Source organism: Lingula anatina, chromosome 10 (genome assembly GCF_051362555.1).
Source record: "Lingula anatina isolate TDL-2025a chromosome 10, LinAna3.0, whole genome shotgun sequence".
NCBI classification, from domain to species: Eukaryota; Metazoa; Brachiopoda; class Lingulata; order Lingulida; family Lingulidae; genus Lingula; species Lingula anatina.
This window is the reverse complement of record NC_141776.1, coordinates 17,096,992-17,112,970: the sequence shown is the minus strand read 5'-3', so window position 1 is coordinate 17,112,970 and position 15,979 is coordinate 17,096,992. Positions and strand designations below refer to the sequence as shown.

Here is a 15,979-nt window from a genome sequence, read left to right as displayed (position 1 = left end):
AGCAAACTGTTTGTTTTGCCGATCCTCAGTTCTGCCTTAACCTATGTATTTAGTTACATTCTGAATTAATGACCTGCCCCAAATATGTCCCAAAGGCGGCTTACCTGCGGGTTTGATATGGGAATGAAATGTATTTCCAGGAAATGTATTCATATTCCGTGAACACTGGCTTTATGCACTGCCAATCACCATGGACTTTATAATCAATTAGACTTATTTGAAATCGATGACCTGCCCCAAATATGCTCCACAGGCTGTCAAGCTACGGGTCTGATATGGGCGGCAAACGTGATGTGAACATATTTCATATTTTAACGTTAGTTGAAAATATACCAGAACATTGTCACGGCACGACACTGTTCAAAGGAAAGGGAGCATAATCTGGTAAGTGGCATTAGTCTTCTCAAAGGTTACTCGTGTGCCAGGAGCTATAGGCTAAGGAATAGAAATCCGTGAATCCCCTTACGATAAGTAAAAGGTAGGCTTTGTTGTAGTATAGGGTTTAGTATAGCGAATGAAATTCACCGGTACAAAGTAACGGAAAACGGACTACGTTTCCTAGCCAGCTATCATCACTGTCACACCTGGACGGTAGTCTGCTAAGAGAATTAGCGTACATGTTTTAATAATTGATACATTTTCAATACGATTTAAGTATTAAAATTACCAATTTCTACACTAGAAATAGAGTTATACCTGGCAGAGCTTTTGATCACATCCGTTTTAGTGTAGAAACTGATAAGTTTAATACTTGAATCATATTTTACGACTACACAGATGAATTTCCATCAGAACATTTTCAATACGTTGGAAGTTCGGGACAGTGAGTAACTGGACGTGGCAGTGCTAAACGCCTGTGCAATGTACAAGTGTTTGTTAACGGTTGCTTTTGGCATCTTTTCCTTGGCGTAGATGACATCAGCCACTCACGTACATAAGGTCTTGTTCGGTTTCAACACCGCGTCTCACTGATATTCATACCGAATTCACATTGAATTTGGAATGCCTTTTTCCAAATAATTTTTTGTTGATTTTCACCATTGTGTGATTTCCTTTTTAATTTTTGTTTCTATCTAAAACGTGTTTTCATTACTTCCAAATCACCTCTGCGGTGTTATTATTACATCCAGCTATTTAAATGAATTTATCAATTATTCGAAGTATTTAGCAACCATTTTAAAATGGCCATTCTACTTCCTCCATCTTGAAAAGTTTTTCAACTGTTAACACAAGGCACAAATACGCCAATATCTAATCAGAACAGCGATTAGAAGCGCGTCTGACGTAATTCTTTATAAATATATTTATATTTATTTTGCACCATGCAAAGTTGTGTTTACAGCTGAACAGCTATCAACACGGTTTTAATCACAACAATAAGTACTACAATCCCGTTCGAGAGAATTAACAAAAGTATGTAGTTGTACCATTAACAAAAGTTCAGTGTAATCCATAGGCATTAGGCTGTATTTCACACCATGCCAGTTTTCCTGATCAATTCTGACTTAGTTTCGGGGTCAACGTGCCAACCGATCGCCATCGTCCATCATTCAACAAAGAAGATTAATTGAAGAAAAACCAAGCGTGCGGCTTCATTCCCGCGTCTTACTGATATTCATACCGATTTCACAATCGTTTTGAAGAGTGGTGAATGAAGCAACAGAAAGCGAAGCCCGTGAGAGTAGTGAATAAAACTACAGCAAAAGAAGCGCGTGAGAGTGGTGAATAAAAATACAGAAAGGGAAGAGCGTGGATGAGGTGAATAAAACAACAGAAAGGAGGGTTTTGCTCTAGAAGTGTTTAATTTTATGTAATAAAATATATGAACTTTATATAATAGAAAAAGGAAAGGTGGTGCTTTGACAAATTTAAGTGTATGTTACCTATTGAAGTTCCAAAATGGTGCCTTTTTCTAAAGCCACTCGATTTTCTCAGAAATTCTAACAGCATAAAAATGAATTCCAACAGCTACCTGTACAGTCATAAGATTATATATGTGTGCATTTTTTCCATCTAACGTAAGAAGATTAGATACAATTATAACGTCAGAAAATACAATAGAGGGAGTGTGATAATGATAGGGTCGCTAAACGAATTTGACGGAATATAGTGACTAGCCTAATCCTCTTGTCGCCTGGTTAGGCACGCCCCCTTAGAGTAAACAAAAGGTCTTCCATAGAGAACTATCCTTTTGTTCAACAGCTTCGCGCGTGCAGCGGATTATGTATATAGTGACGCTGTACAGCTAACTGCAGTTAAATCTGTGAAAGCTGTTATTTAATTTATTCTGCTGTGTCGGACGTTGTGGGCCAGCCCAATGGTTCATTCACTCATTCTTTTCTGAAGATTGGTGATGCATATTTTGAATGCTTAATTATTTGCCCTCCTTCTAACAAGAGAAAGTAAAAGGGGAGAGAAACAGAGACAGTGTCAAATAAAAAGGGTAAAGAGTAATATAACATGCTGTACAATGACTGAGTCGTGAAAGGGGTATTGGACTTCTTTGCGTTAAAAACAAATTCATTTCGAAATCAAAAGAGCATTATTTGAAGGGCGCGTGGGGGGAGGTAAATAGTAACTCATTCCGTAATCCTTCTTGCACATTTATTTAATCGTATCAAAATGTTTGATACACAATGTTCACTAGTGTCATAGTTTTGGCGATTTATTAAAACCATATTTGTACAAAGTAGGTTAGCATAAGTTAGGTAACGACCAGTGTGGAGAACAACTCCCTTTTTAAGTGAGGCAAGACAACCTATTCAAACTGATTATAACCTTGATAAAGACACAAGGCAAAGGAGTTATGTAAACTAGCGTGTGAAAACACATTCTTTGTCAATGTTACAAGACAATGGAGGCGACCAAGTGGAGTAATTACAATATACCCCTGTACAGTCAAAGAGAAATTAGTTATGAAAGCTTACTTCGGGTCGGCCCTTAATTTGCTTGTTCGAAAGAAAGAGATAGATGTCGCAACGCGAATCCTTTTATTAACCCTTCATGAGTTTGTGTAAAAGTGTGAAAAACAGGCAACGATCTCGAGTCGCTATTGATATTGTTCGCAATTAATATTGGAGTATACGCCTACATGTAAACATCAGACAAGGCGTTGAGATCGATAAAAGTGGGGGTTTATCTGAAAAATTAGATGCCATTTTTGTGAAATGACTTATCAAGTGATGTGCATGTACCTAACATGTTTAAATTCTTGATTTTTATTATTTGAAACATCTTCATACACGGCCTCATATTTATATTTCTCTCAAGCCATACTCATTTTATTGTATAACATGGGACTCTAAAGCACAGGGCATTGTGAAAGTTAATTGGCTACAGAGACTTGTTATCCTTCATGCAGTTTTATAGTGTGGATGAACTAGAAACAGGCTTTACTTAGCTTTACTTAATTTACGTAAATTTCAACAAAATCAATCTGCAAGGCTTGCTTTGATTTAAAAGAAGAAACATAAATATGTTGGATGGATTAAATCACCGATACCGTTCTATTTAAACTTAACGTGGTCATAAACACAGTAACACAGATGATATTTATAAGTTGTCTGTCATTCAGCACGCATTATAGGCGAGTAGCCAAACAGTGACTATGATCAATCCAAGTAAAATCTAGGCAAGTATTGTTTACAAAATAGATCATGATGAATAAACCTACGCTTTAACGCTCAATGATATCAAAAATGATTCGTCGCTTTAAAAATGGACCGGTTCAAGGGGCATTTTTTGTTTTAGCTAGGGGGACTTCAGGTAGAAGGTTCAGTGTAGGTGTTTCCTCGGATGATAGCAGCATCACACCCTAGGTCTTAGCGAGTTGACTAGAAGCTTTTTGTCCAAGCATCCTATTTCTACTACTAAACTAATAACTCTTAACCACAAAGGTTTATGCGGTAAAAATATTTAAACTAAATGAGGTGCATTGACAGAGGCACAAGTACAATCCAACGCCAACGTGCAACAGGGGAAAGTCTGACAGTGCATTACATAATATATGAAAGTGCGGTCAATATTAACAGTGTAAGACATCAGTTAAAGAGGAGGGGGTCTTACTATCTTTTGTTAAACGCGACTGTTATTATCTCTCGAACAAGCTTAAACCATGCCTTATATAATTACTGTGTCTCCGGCTGTCGTGCAGAAACGGCATGTCGAACATATTTTGCTTCAGTTACAAACAGGGAAAACTAGCGACTTAGTTGTTCTAGATCGCTCTAGTAAGAAAGCATAAGTGCGGCGGCCGGGCAAAACAATCAACTACCCGGTATAACATTCATATCTTAGCGTTTACATAGGTCGCGCAAAGAGCTAAGTACATATGACGCGCAGGGAGCTAAGCAATTAGCCTTGACAAAGTGGTCCGTTTTTAAACAACAACAAGAAAAAAGAACGCCTTGTCATAGTTATGAGACAAATCGCTTGCAACGTGCAACAAGGGGGGTGGCTGACAGTGTGGTCACACTACATGTTTATGAAAGTACGTTGAATCAAGGAGTTATAAGTTATGGCCCTGATAATGGGTTGACACTCACCGCGTTAGCTGCGACAATGATTATTTCTTCACAGCGATTTATTCATTCAATTATTAAATCATAATTTATTTATTATTTATTAATTTTATTTAATGATTTAAACCATCTTATTTTTATCTATTTTTTTTATTTGATTCTTAATGTAACCTAAGTATTTACTTTATTCTTTAAATAATATTTTTATTTATTTATTTATCAAGCCCGTAGCCAGCAATTTTAAAGGGGGAGTGTCTTTTTCTGAAAAAGTGGACCTTTAACCAAAAAATCCCCATGTACAAATCCCCAGGTACTTATGTCAAATTTTACCCAGAGTGGGCCTTTTTTCAGCAAAAGAGGGGGGGGTTTTCGAACCTCCCGAACTCCCCCTGGCTGCGGTCCTGTTTATTTATTTATTTATTAAGACTTTCTAGTATTATCCTTTTTCGGATTCGTTCTATTATTTTATATAAAATGTAACTTTATGTAGTAATTGAGGCAACACGCCAGCTTGCAATGTGAATAAATTGTTTTAATAATGTTTCTTTCTTTGTTATCTCTCAACAGTAATCTATTTTTACACAGGTAGCGATGATGGAAATTTGTGTACGGAGCATCTTTAAACTTTTTGAGACGGGGTGATTTGTTGATCATGCTGATGTACGATGCTGATGCATGTCTATCAAATTCAATTTTTGACCACAGAACACTTCATGTTGAATTAAAAAACTGATACTAAATTAAACTAGCAGTTTTCTTGCAACACTTAAAACATGATCAGCTGCGTGTGCCAAGCTAGTGAACAAAAGGATAGGTGGCCACGGGAGTATAATCCTATCGCCGCAACAAACAATGGGCACCTTCTGGCTGATGTATCCTGCTGTTAATTACACCTAGTCACAGCGGATTGTCGCGCTCGCGCTGGACCACAGAAACAGGCGTCATGGGGTTCACTCGCCTAAGGTATTGTGTGTTATTACGTCTAAACTATTGTGTTTTGGCGTTCGAATTTTGAAGGGATTAGACGGGTCTCCATTGTTTGTCCGCCCCCTTCTATTCATAGTATAGGGATTAAAACGTTTTGACGTTTTTAAAACGTCGTACAACGGAAACTTAATTTTTATTACTACTGTACATCAACGCTAGCAGTTGACTGGTATAGCAAAAAAGATATTAATTCAGGAACACCATTAACAACATGAAATGAATAAGGTTTTTAAAAAATAATAATAGTAATATTTATTTCTTAAAACCGCACTACACTACCGTCTCAATGCTGTTTACGGATAGAATTATCAGAAGTATAACTAATTATATAGATAATAAAAGCTAAGGTAAAAAAAAATTAAATAATTAATTCTGGTGAAAATAGTAATGGTCTGAACAATAAAACTTTTTTCTGATAAAATGAGAAAATATTAATTAAAATACTGTGCAAATAAGAATGTTTTAAGTCTTTTTTAAAAACCTTAACACTATCAATAGTCCGAATGTGTGAGGGTAGTTGATTCCATAAAATGGGTGCTGCAATTGAAAATGCCCTGTGGCCGTAGGTTTTGGTTGTTTTTTATTATCATTTCTGGTAAAACAAAGAGTGGAGGTGGATCTGGTAGACCTGGTGAGACTGGGTGTACTTGGATTTAGCATCGAGTTAAAATACGAGGGGCATTCACCTCTGGTGAATTTAAAAATAAACAGCAGCAATTTGAAAACAATTCTCTGTCGTACAGGAAGCCAGTGTTGTTCGAATAAAATATGTGAAATGTTTGATCTGAGAGGAGTTTTGGTCAGTAGTCGTGCTGCAGCATTTTGGACAGATTGCAGTTTTTCAATTTGGTAGGTAGGAAGACCATAGAGTAGACTGTTTCCGTAGTCAAGATGTGCAGTTATAAAGCCATGGACAATCCTCTCCATTTGACTTTTATCAAGGATATGGGATAGTTTGGAATTTTTTAAAAGACCATAGAAAGCGGCTTTGCATTTTTTACTGATTACTCCAAGGTTTTTAACCTCATCTTTTACCGTGACTGTACTGTTTCCGATTTCTAAAAGTTTTAGTTTTTGCTGCATCCTTAGAAATACGAGAAGTAAAGTGAACTACTTCTGTTTTGCCATCATTGAAAACAAGTGAACTGGCATTAAGTCATTGACTCAACTGAATAATATATATCTGGATAGATAGTATAACATATGATGACCTGTCGCAAACAATATAAATTTGTGAATCAACTGCAAAGAGCATTAGGTTAAAACCGTACTTAGAGACAATGTCCTCAACTGGTGACGTGTAAAGAGTGAACAGGATGGGACCGAGTACAGAGCCTTGTGGTGCACCACAAGCTAGTGGTATTGACGGTGATTTGTGAGTGCCTTTGTGCTTTAGGTAAAGGACATGAGTTAACACCGATTAAAATTTAAAACACTGTAATGTGTCACCAACATTCGTCGTGAACAGTCCGCTTTGATCCGAGCTAAATCAATATTTGTCCAATTAAATGAAATATTACGCCGGCTTCAGAACAAAAAAGACATATTTCAGTACAATACGTACCTTAAGGTGAACGGGATTCACCTTGAACTAAAGGATATTTTATCATAGCTAATTTGGGATTAAATGGGCTCTGATTTAATAACTTGTCCTAAATATGTCCCAAAAGGGACTAAGCTACGGGTCTGGTATGGCGGCGCACACCAGAAAATGTGTTCCTATTCCGTGTGCATTGGCTATATATGCACTGCAAATCATCATGCACTTTATAATTATAATTAGACATATTTGGAATTAATGACCTGCCCCAAATATGCTCCATGGGCTTTCAAGCTACATCTACTGTACGTGTCTGATATCGGCGGCACACGTGCTATGATTGTATTTAAAGTTTAAAAGTTAAAACTAAAAATATACCAGTACTTTGTCATATCGAACACGACGCTGTTCAAAGGAAAAGGAGCAACATATGTTCAGTTGCATTACTCTCTACTAAGGTAACTGAGCTATCTTTAAAATTAGCTCACATGTAAATAATGACTTTTGCAATATGAAAGGTTCTGTACATATGGTATGTGTAGAAAGCTGCAATGTTGGACACCCGTGCTACTTACCAAGCTTACAAGCGCTTGCAACGTGTTGTTTTTGGCGCATTCTCCTAGTTAAGGACATCATCCAGTCAAGTAAAGTACCTGTAGATCAATTTTGGCTGCATCACCAGTTTTTTCAAACATTGCCTAACTTAGCTCCCGAGTTTTAAAGACGTAATTATATCGTATCATTATAAAAACATATAAATTGACGGTAAACAGGGACAGAGCTTAATGCAAGATCTGTATGGGTTGGTGAACAAAATAATAAAAAGGGTATTTTTTATCTAATTAAAAAAAATTTTTGCATTAATATCTGGATATGAATGTTAGACATAAAAAGAAACAGAAAAGAAAAGCTATTTTGACAAATTTAGGCTACTATAACCTACCGAGCCACCTTTATGTTGCCCCTTGCTAAATCTACGTCATTGAAAATTTTAACGTTTATAATATTCTAGGAGAAACATCAACGCCAGCAGTTGACCTGGTATGGAAAATTCGATACGTTCCATCCTCACAAGATCGGGCGTCCTGCCAATATTAAATTTAACAAAAATTACATTAATGCGGGCAGGCCAGTAATGCCATCAGTGTTAACGTTATTTCTTGGATAAAAGCTAATTTTGGTTACATTATTGTTTTGCCTTTAGTCATATTCCTACCAGTATAAACTCTCATGAGAATTTGAAATTCAAATGGGAACCAAACGAGAAAGCTCTAAGTACCGGCGAGTGCAATGCAACAACAAGATAAACTGTCAAATATTTTACGAGTATTTTTATTGGTTGCTTTTCTTAGGTTCTAGAGAAATCCTTTCTTTCACAATAGTATATATTTAATATAACCCTTGTAATATTCTCTGAGACACTATTCTATCCCAAGATATTCACTTCTGATATTTTTCTTTCACTTTTATAGTTCCCAAAAACAGCACAACTAAGAAATAGAGTCAAAATCTAGCAGTTGACCATCCCAGTCCCCCATATATTATAGTACAATTGTCATTGTTAACTGTTTGATACCAAGCACAGAGTAGTAAAATGTATATTCTTTTACCCTGTGTCCACCACTTCCAAATCTCTGGATCCGATTGTTTTAGTTTTGTGTTAGTTATGAAATTCAACCAGACATTATATTACCCATTTCATCAACATGGAGGTAAGGGGTCATTTATCTATCTACATGTATCTACCTGACTCTTTGACAGCCATTGTTTTGCTCTTTGTCAATCTTTGCTCCATTGTATGGGGTGTAGGGTGACCATTTAATGCAATGTTGTTACCATCCCCAATCTTGTTTCTCCGTATCGTATCAAGTTTAGCCATTTTAATAAATGATAATATTAGTCATATGGCCTTATTTCATATTTCATTTTGAGTCAAAACTGAGCTTCTTTGTGCTTGTGAACATTTGACTGCATATATTATTCTTATATGGCAATTATCATGAAGACGCATTAAGAAAAACTAATTTGAATTTTTTTCAACCTCACATAATCCTATTTGAAATCATACTATTTTTCTAAAAGACTATAATAAGTTTTCCATTTAAAATAATTGAAATAATTGTTTATAGAAATATGCAGGCATCGGCACTCATAGGTGTTTTGGCTTTCTGGCTGTTTACAATGACAAGTGCACATCATGAGGGGCAGGTGAACAACGTTATGTTTGGAGACGCACCTGAGGCACCACCGATGAAAAAAGGAGATTACGAAGCCATTCGAAAAAAGTTGCAAGATGCTGGTGTATTGAAAGTGTCAGAAGAACAAGGATTAGGCAAGTAGAACGGTTGATTAACTGCACCAAAAGAGTTTGTTCGTATGAGACGTTTTCACACAACATAGTGTAAGAAATCTTTTAATACTCCTCACATTGCTCATGCTCTATTTGTTAAGTAACACCGATTTTTCTATTAATGTATGTAGGAAATGCAACTTAAAGATTTGTTCATTTGATTGTTGATGTATTTAACACTTGGCAATTTTAAAAAAGAAATCTTACATGACAAGATTATTTGATCAGTTACTTTGAAGTATAGAGCATTATAAGTGACCAAAAAAGAGGCCTTTAACTCATCGAGGAATAATATAATGTAAAAATAAATTCATGGCATAATTATTTGATTCATACCATGACATGAATGATGATACCCAGATGTACACATCTTGTAACATTCATGATCCAGCATTGTCTGTGAACACCATTGTTGATTGCATATCAGACCTCAGAGGTTGGCTCATTTCAAACAAATTGAAGATAAATGATGGAAAAACAGAATTTTTAGTCATTACTCGACCCCACAACAAGGGCCTTGCTGATAACTTGCAACTTAAAATTGAAGCTAGTATGGCACTATCCTCCCTTCATGTAAAAAAATAGGAGTATACTTTGATTCTTCACTTTCAATGAACAAACAGATCTCTTACATCACAAGGTCTTGTTTATTCAACATTCGGAATATTGGCACCATAAGGAAATATCTGAATCAATCATCTGCTGCTACTGTTATACACTCATTGGTAACTTCCAGGTTGGACTATTGCAATTCTGTATTATATGGATGATAAGATCAAAAGATTACAACGCATCCAGAATATCTCAGCACGGCTTTAATGCTACAGCCTAGGGATTGCCATATCACTCCAATTTTAAAGCAGCTGCACTGGTTACCAGTTAGGGCCAGAATTTTATTTAAGGTTTTAGCTTTTACACATGCTGCTTTTTATAACCTAGCTCCACCATATATTACTGATCTAGTAAAACATTATAGCCCTCAAAGATCCCTGAGGTCTGGTGACAAACTGAAAGTTCCCAAATCAAAGTTAAAAACATATGGTGACATATCATTTTGTGTAGCTGCACCAGTAGAGTGGAATAAGTTGCCAATTTTTATTAGACAAAAAGAATCACAAGAATGTTTTAAAAAAGGAATTGAAAACTCACATTTTTAAGACATTTTATTCATGAATTTTTAATTTTACATTAAAGAACCTTGTATTTTTTACTTTTATTACTGCTTATTACAATTTAGTCTAGTTCTGATTTATATAATATATATCTTAACTATTTTTATTTATAAACTTCTTTGTATTTTATGTTGTACAGTCTATTGAACATTTTATGGATTTTAGACTTGAAATAAAAATATTAATTATTATTATTATTATTATTATTATGAAGAAGAAATCTTACTTGATAAAGATTATTTGATCAGTTACTATGCACTTTGAAGTATATAGCAATATAAGTGACCAAAAGAAGGCATATAATTCACCAAGGAATAATATAATGTTGGTTTGAACGTATCCAAACTAAATCGCAAAGGGATATTTTAATGGATGATTCACTCTTATTCATATTTCCCTCAGTGCCCCTCATTGAGTACATGGACTTATCTGGGATACCAGGACAATACATCGCTCGACTTTTGCCTGATGCAACGCACGTTCGAAGTGGGTAAACTTTGCTCCTATATTTATATATCTGAATGAATATCGAGAAAATTTGTTTTAATTTTACTGGATCGCAGGGAAACGTGATAGGGCATTAAGGTCGTCTAGCGTATGTGGTTGTGGTGGTCAATTAAAACCAAATGCCGTTGACGCTGAGACGCCGCAAGCAAGCACCAGTAAAAAAAGCAATGAAGCTGACGCATGTGTGCTTTTTGTTGCGTAAACAATGTTCAGTAAAATAAAAGTGTTCATTTTGTGACCTATTACCTGTATTTGGCACTTTCATTTCGAATCTTATCAGAGGGTCTCTTGGTAGTTTGGTAGTCTGTCTGTTAGCAACTTAACTCACAAATGAAAGGACGAATTTTTATTAAATAATCAGGATAGGTAAAAAATGGACTAGCTTTAAAGTGACAACATTTTGGTGATGGTCTTTCTATTAACTAATGGTTGATTATTAGTTTATCATTTGTTCTGGTGAAGGTCTGAGTTCTCTGTTTGCCTTTGTATTTTTTCTAATATGGACTTAGGATCCGATCCATCTCTGCTCTATTGTAGCCTTAAATGGATTTATTATTTTAATCATTTACAAGAAACATAGTTTTATTGATCTAGTCCGTAGAATCATCAAAGAACCTGAACGAAGACAACAAGTGAAGTTTAATAGAGACAAGGATTTCCTCATTCTGCGAAACATAAGTAAAAGGTTGGGTGCATTTTTGATTTGAGTGTGTTTTTCATCCGTTTCTACACATTCCTAAAAAATAGTTTTATAAATAAAAATATTTTATCATCGTCTTCGCTATGAACTACCGATCAAATAACACTTTGGGCTAAAAAGCAAAGTTCTTAAGGAGAAAATAATTAAAATACGTATTGGTCATCAATTAATAATTCTATATTTGTTTTTACTAACACCAAGGATGTACATTAACCTTTTTGAAATATTTGACTGTATTTATGAGTTTTTAAAACAATGTTTTAAGCAACCTCGACGATTTGCGGCAACTCACCGATGCCATTGGTGAAATTGAAGAGGACATCGAGTTGTTAGTAGCCACGAAATACTGCAAAGAGTACAATAATGGCAATGGAAGTTATAATTGGGTATGTTAATGTTGATTTCCGATCAGAAAGGTCGACCTTATATAACTTAATGGTTTCATATAATTCAATTATAATAACTTTGTAGAATGTTGATTATTCTGATTTCTAAAAGCAGTTCAGTTTTGACTATTGCTAACACTTGTAGGATCAAAGTCCTATACTCTTTGTCATAAACCTGAGCAATATATGAAGTAAAAGGTGCATTTAATTTACTGTTGACAAGTCCATTTACTTTCTAGCAAGACTGTACAAGAATTGCACATATCTGGAATTTTTATGGAAGAATTCGTTGCAGCCGTGGCAATATGTAAAGCTAGTTTCATATTTTGTATAACCTTTACCTGCAGGGGTTGGATACTCTTGATGGTAATTCATACGATGCCAAATATGACATCTGGGGTGATGGAAAGGGAATAGATGTATATGTGGCAGACACAGGCATCAATCCAAACCACGAAGATCTCAGAGGGAGAGTTACTATTGGTGAGTTGCTTTCTGATTGTCTTCATGCAGCGTTGCAGCAAAAACAAAACCTGGTTTGCTAAAGGGGATCAAAGGGGAGCACGTTTTTACTGCAATATGATAGCTGCTCATAAAATATAGTTAAATACAACTGCCATTATTCATCTCAAATATCTGTTTTTTATTGTACAGGAGAGTTATATTTGGGACTATTTTGTACCATTGGTCAGTTTTCAACTGAAATAAGACGCTTTCATGGGCGTCCGCATAAAATTTTCCAGGGGGTCAAAGTCATTGAAGGAGGAGATAATGATTGGATGGGTACCCACAATTAACGCGCCCGCCAAAAGTAAAGGGGGGGGGGAGTCAAGTGACCCCATTTACACACTCCTGTGGACGCCCATGAACGCTTCCCAGCAGGCATAGTTGCTTTGGATCAACGTTGAAAACAGGTTGATACGTTGAATTGCCGTTGATCTACCTAAATTCAACTTAAAAACAACGTTGATCCAGTCACGTCCAAACACCGTCATAATGTGACGTTGACTCAACGTTGTAATTTGGTCATTGACACAACCTTACAGACATGGACTGTAATGTAAAATATTAATTGTTGAAAACGTGATACTTTGTTTATCAGTACTGTAACTAACTTTATCAAAATAATAAAAAAAGTGTTTAAAGTAAAAGTGACAGTTGTTTTGTGTCTTGAGTGAATAGTGAATTTTCTTAACTTGTTATTCAGAAATACATTCCAATAAACTGAATTCCTTGCAAGGTCAGCTAACACTAGGATGAATACTTTGCTGTAAATGGAATGTAGTTAATAAACTGGACAATAGAAGTGTCACCCCCTAACTCAGAGTAATAAAAGTAGGCAGATCTTGGGTACTTATAATACCTGGTCTACTTATCATGTGACTAATGAGTATAAAACCGCTATACCATGGAATAGTATTGTTGGTCTTGCACATGTACAGCAAATGTTATTCCTGTCTTCCTCCAATATGGCAAGATACAGGCAATTATCTAACGGTTATAGGTGCAAGTTATTAACCTGAAGAGGCGGAATATAAGCAATGTCAGAATATCGATACTATTGAATTGTTCAGTCAGAATCATGCAAAGGATCTGGTCTCGGTATAGAAACACTGGATCAAAAGACAAATTGCCTCTGATGGGTCGTCTAAGAAAAACTACTGGCCGAAAAGACCGCCGACTGATTTTGATGTCCAGGTTGTCAAAGTTCGACACTGCTTGTCAGTTGACAACACAGTGGAACAATTTCACACATAAGAATGTGTCTGTGAAAATTGCTAGGCGTCGGTTACATGCTCATAGAGTGTACAGCAGTACGACTGAAACCTCTTATATCGTTACAAAACAGGCAGCTTAGAGTGAAATAGGGTCAACAGGATCTGGAACTGGACAGTCCATGACAATTGGTCCTATATATTTTTTTTCTGATGAGTGTCGCTTTGGTCTGACCTCTGATGACAGACGGGTATGATGCTGGCGAACTGCTGGTAAAGCATTTCAACCACATGCACTGAATTTTCGAACCCGGAGCAGCATATTCATCATGGTGTGGGGCTGCATCAGCATCCATGGCGTGGGCGAATGGATAGTGGTTGATGGAAATGTATCGATGTTTTTGAGTCAGGCTTGTTACCATCTATTACTAACATGTTTGGTGACAGGAATTATCCATTTGTTCACCAGGATGACAATGCAGAGAAACTCTGTTATATTCAGTGTTTCATGCTTGGGCCAACAAAAGCCCTGGACGCATCAGACGATTATATGAATCCTTGCTTTGTAGACTAGCACCTATTATTAGGTCACGTGGCTATGCCACTAAGTACTAATTTTGGACTTGAAACTGCATAATTTGGTAGAATGTATATTTTGTTCTCATTTTGTGATTTTGTGTGAAATTTGATGTTAATAAAATGATACCAGGAGCATATCATTCCACAGTCATTTATCTCCCCCATAGTATTGGTTCAGTAGGGGTGACACTTCTTTTGTCCAGTGTGTGTATATACCCTACATATATGTATTTAGCCATCAAACATGTCCTACTGCTAAACATATCCAGGCTAAAAGGGTGTACCATGCTTGGGAGAAAACATACTTAGGAGCTAAATGCGTTGAAAAAATCAGACAAAGCAGGCACTTGGATGTTTTTACAGTGTACGTTATAATTGTGTACTTGTGTTTTGTACCAAAAATAAAAAAAAAAAAACATTTCAGATCATTTTAATGTCTTTTCATGTAAGAATGTCTAACAACTGGGGTTGATACAATGTTGTTATCTGGCGTTGATACAACGTTGTTATCTGAGGCTGAGTCAACTTTCAAATCCAATGTTAATCCAATGTATTATCAACGTTATGGTTCAACGTTGTTTCAACGTTAAAACAACATAATTTGCCCCCTGGGTTTGATGCTTCTTAGTAGTAAAATTATTTTAAAGAAGTTCTACAATGATCATTTTTAGGTTTAACACATTAAATGGTTGATTAATTTTATCTATTCTTCTATTTCTCCAGGCTGGCCGACATCTACAAGTGTGGATAACCATGGTCATGGTACCCAAGTGGCCAGTATCATCGGGGGAACCAACTGTGGTGTGGCAAAGCGTGCTAACATCATTTCCCTGAAGGTTTGTTCAAATGATAGATGCGATGTTTCCGATATATTGGAAGGTTGTCTGTGGGCAAAACAAAGAGTGCAAAGCACTGGGCGACTCTCCGTTATTAACTTCAGTTTTGGTGGGACTTTCTCCAGGTCTATGAACGACGCAGTCGATGATCTACTCGCAGCTGGAATCCCCGCAATTGCTGCAGCTGGTAGTTTCAATGAAGACGCTTGCTATGTCTCTCCAGCCAGCACGCCCAATACCCTCACTGTCGGAGCGTTTAATGAGGAGTTTAAAAAGAATTATTTCAGCAACTATGGTCCTTGCATAGATATTTACGCCCCGGGTGCGAATATCAAAGTTGCTGACTTCTCTGGAAACAATACATATACTTTAATGGATGGCACCTCCATTGCAGCTTCGTTTGTGACCGGCGCCGCGGCTGCCTTGTTGCAAGTCCTCAGAGATAAGGGGACTATCTGCTCACCCTCTGCCCAGGTCGTCAACTACACCAATGAGTACATCATTGAGAACGCATTGCTTGGACGACTTACGGGTGTAGGTGAAGCCAATTTGGCTTTGTCTACTCTATGCTTGGATTATTGAGTCCTTTCCACTTCTTTGAAAATAACGTACTAATGTACTAGATCTACTCCAGTTGGCTTTTTATGTTCTCAAAGCAGATTTCTTTGAATAAATCTATCACTGCAG

General features: G+C 36.4%; 1 protein-coding gene across 1 annotated transcript; it reads left to right on the top strand.

The window, feature by feature from the left end:
• The first annotated feature begins 241 nt into the window (after positions 1-241).
• On the top strand, positions 242-15,979 carry LOC106177165 (uncharacterized). The gene is made up of 7 exons (XM_086996527.1): positions 242-384; positions 9,177-9,379; positions 10,972-11,055; positions 11,671-11,761; positions 12,042-12,162; positions 12,510-12,645; positions 15,180-15,979. Exons 2-7 carry the CDS (start codon positions 9,181-9,183, stop codon positions 15,872-15,874), a joined length of 1,326 nt encoding a protein of 441 aa, XP_086852653.1. The 5' UTR covers positions 242-384; positions 9,177-9,180; the 3' UTR covers positions 15,875-15,979.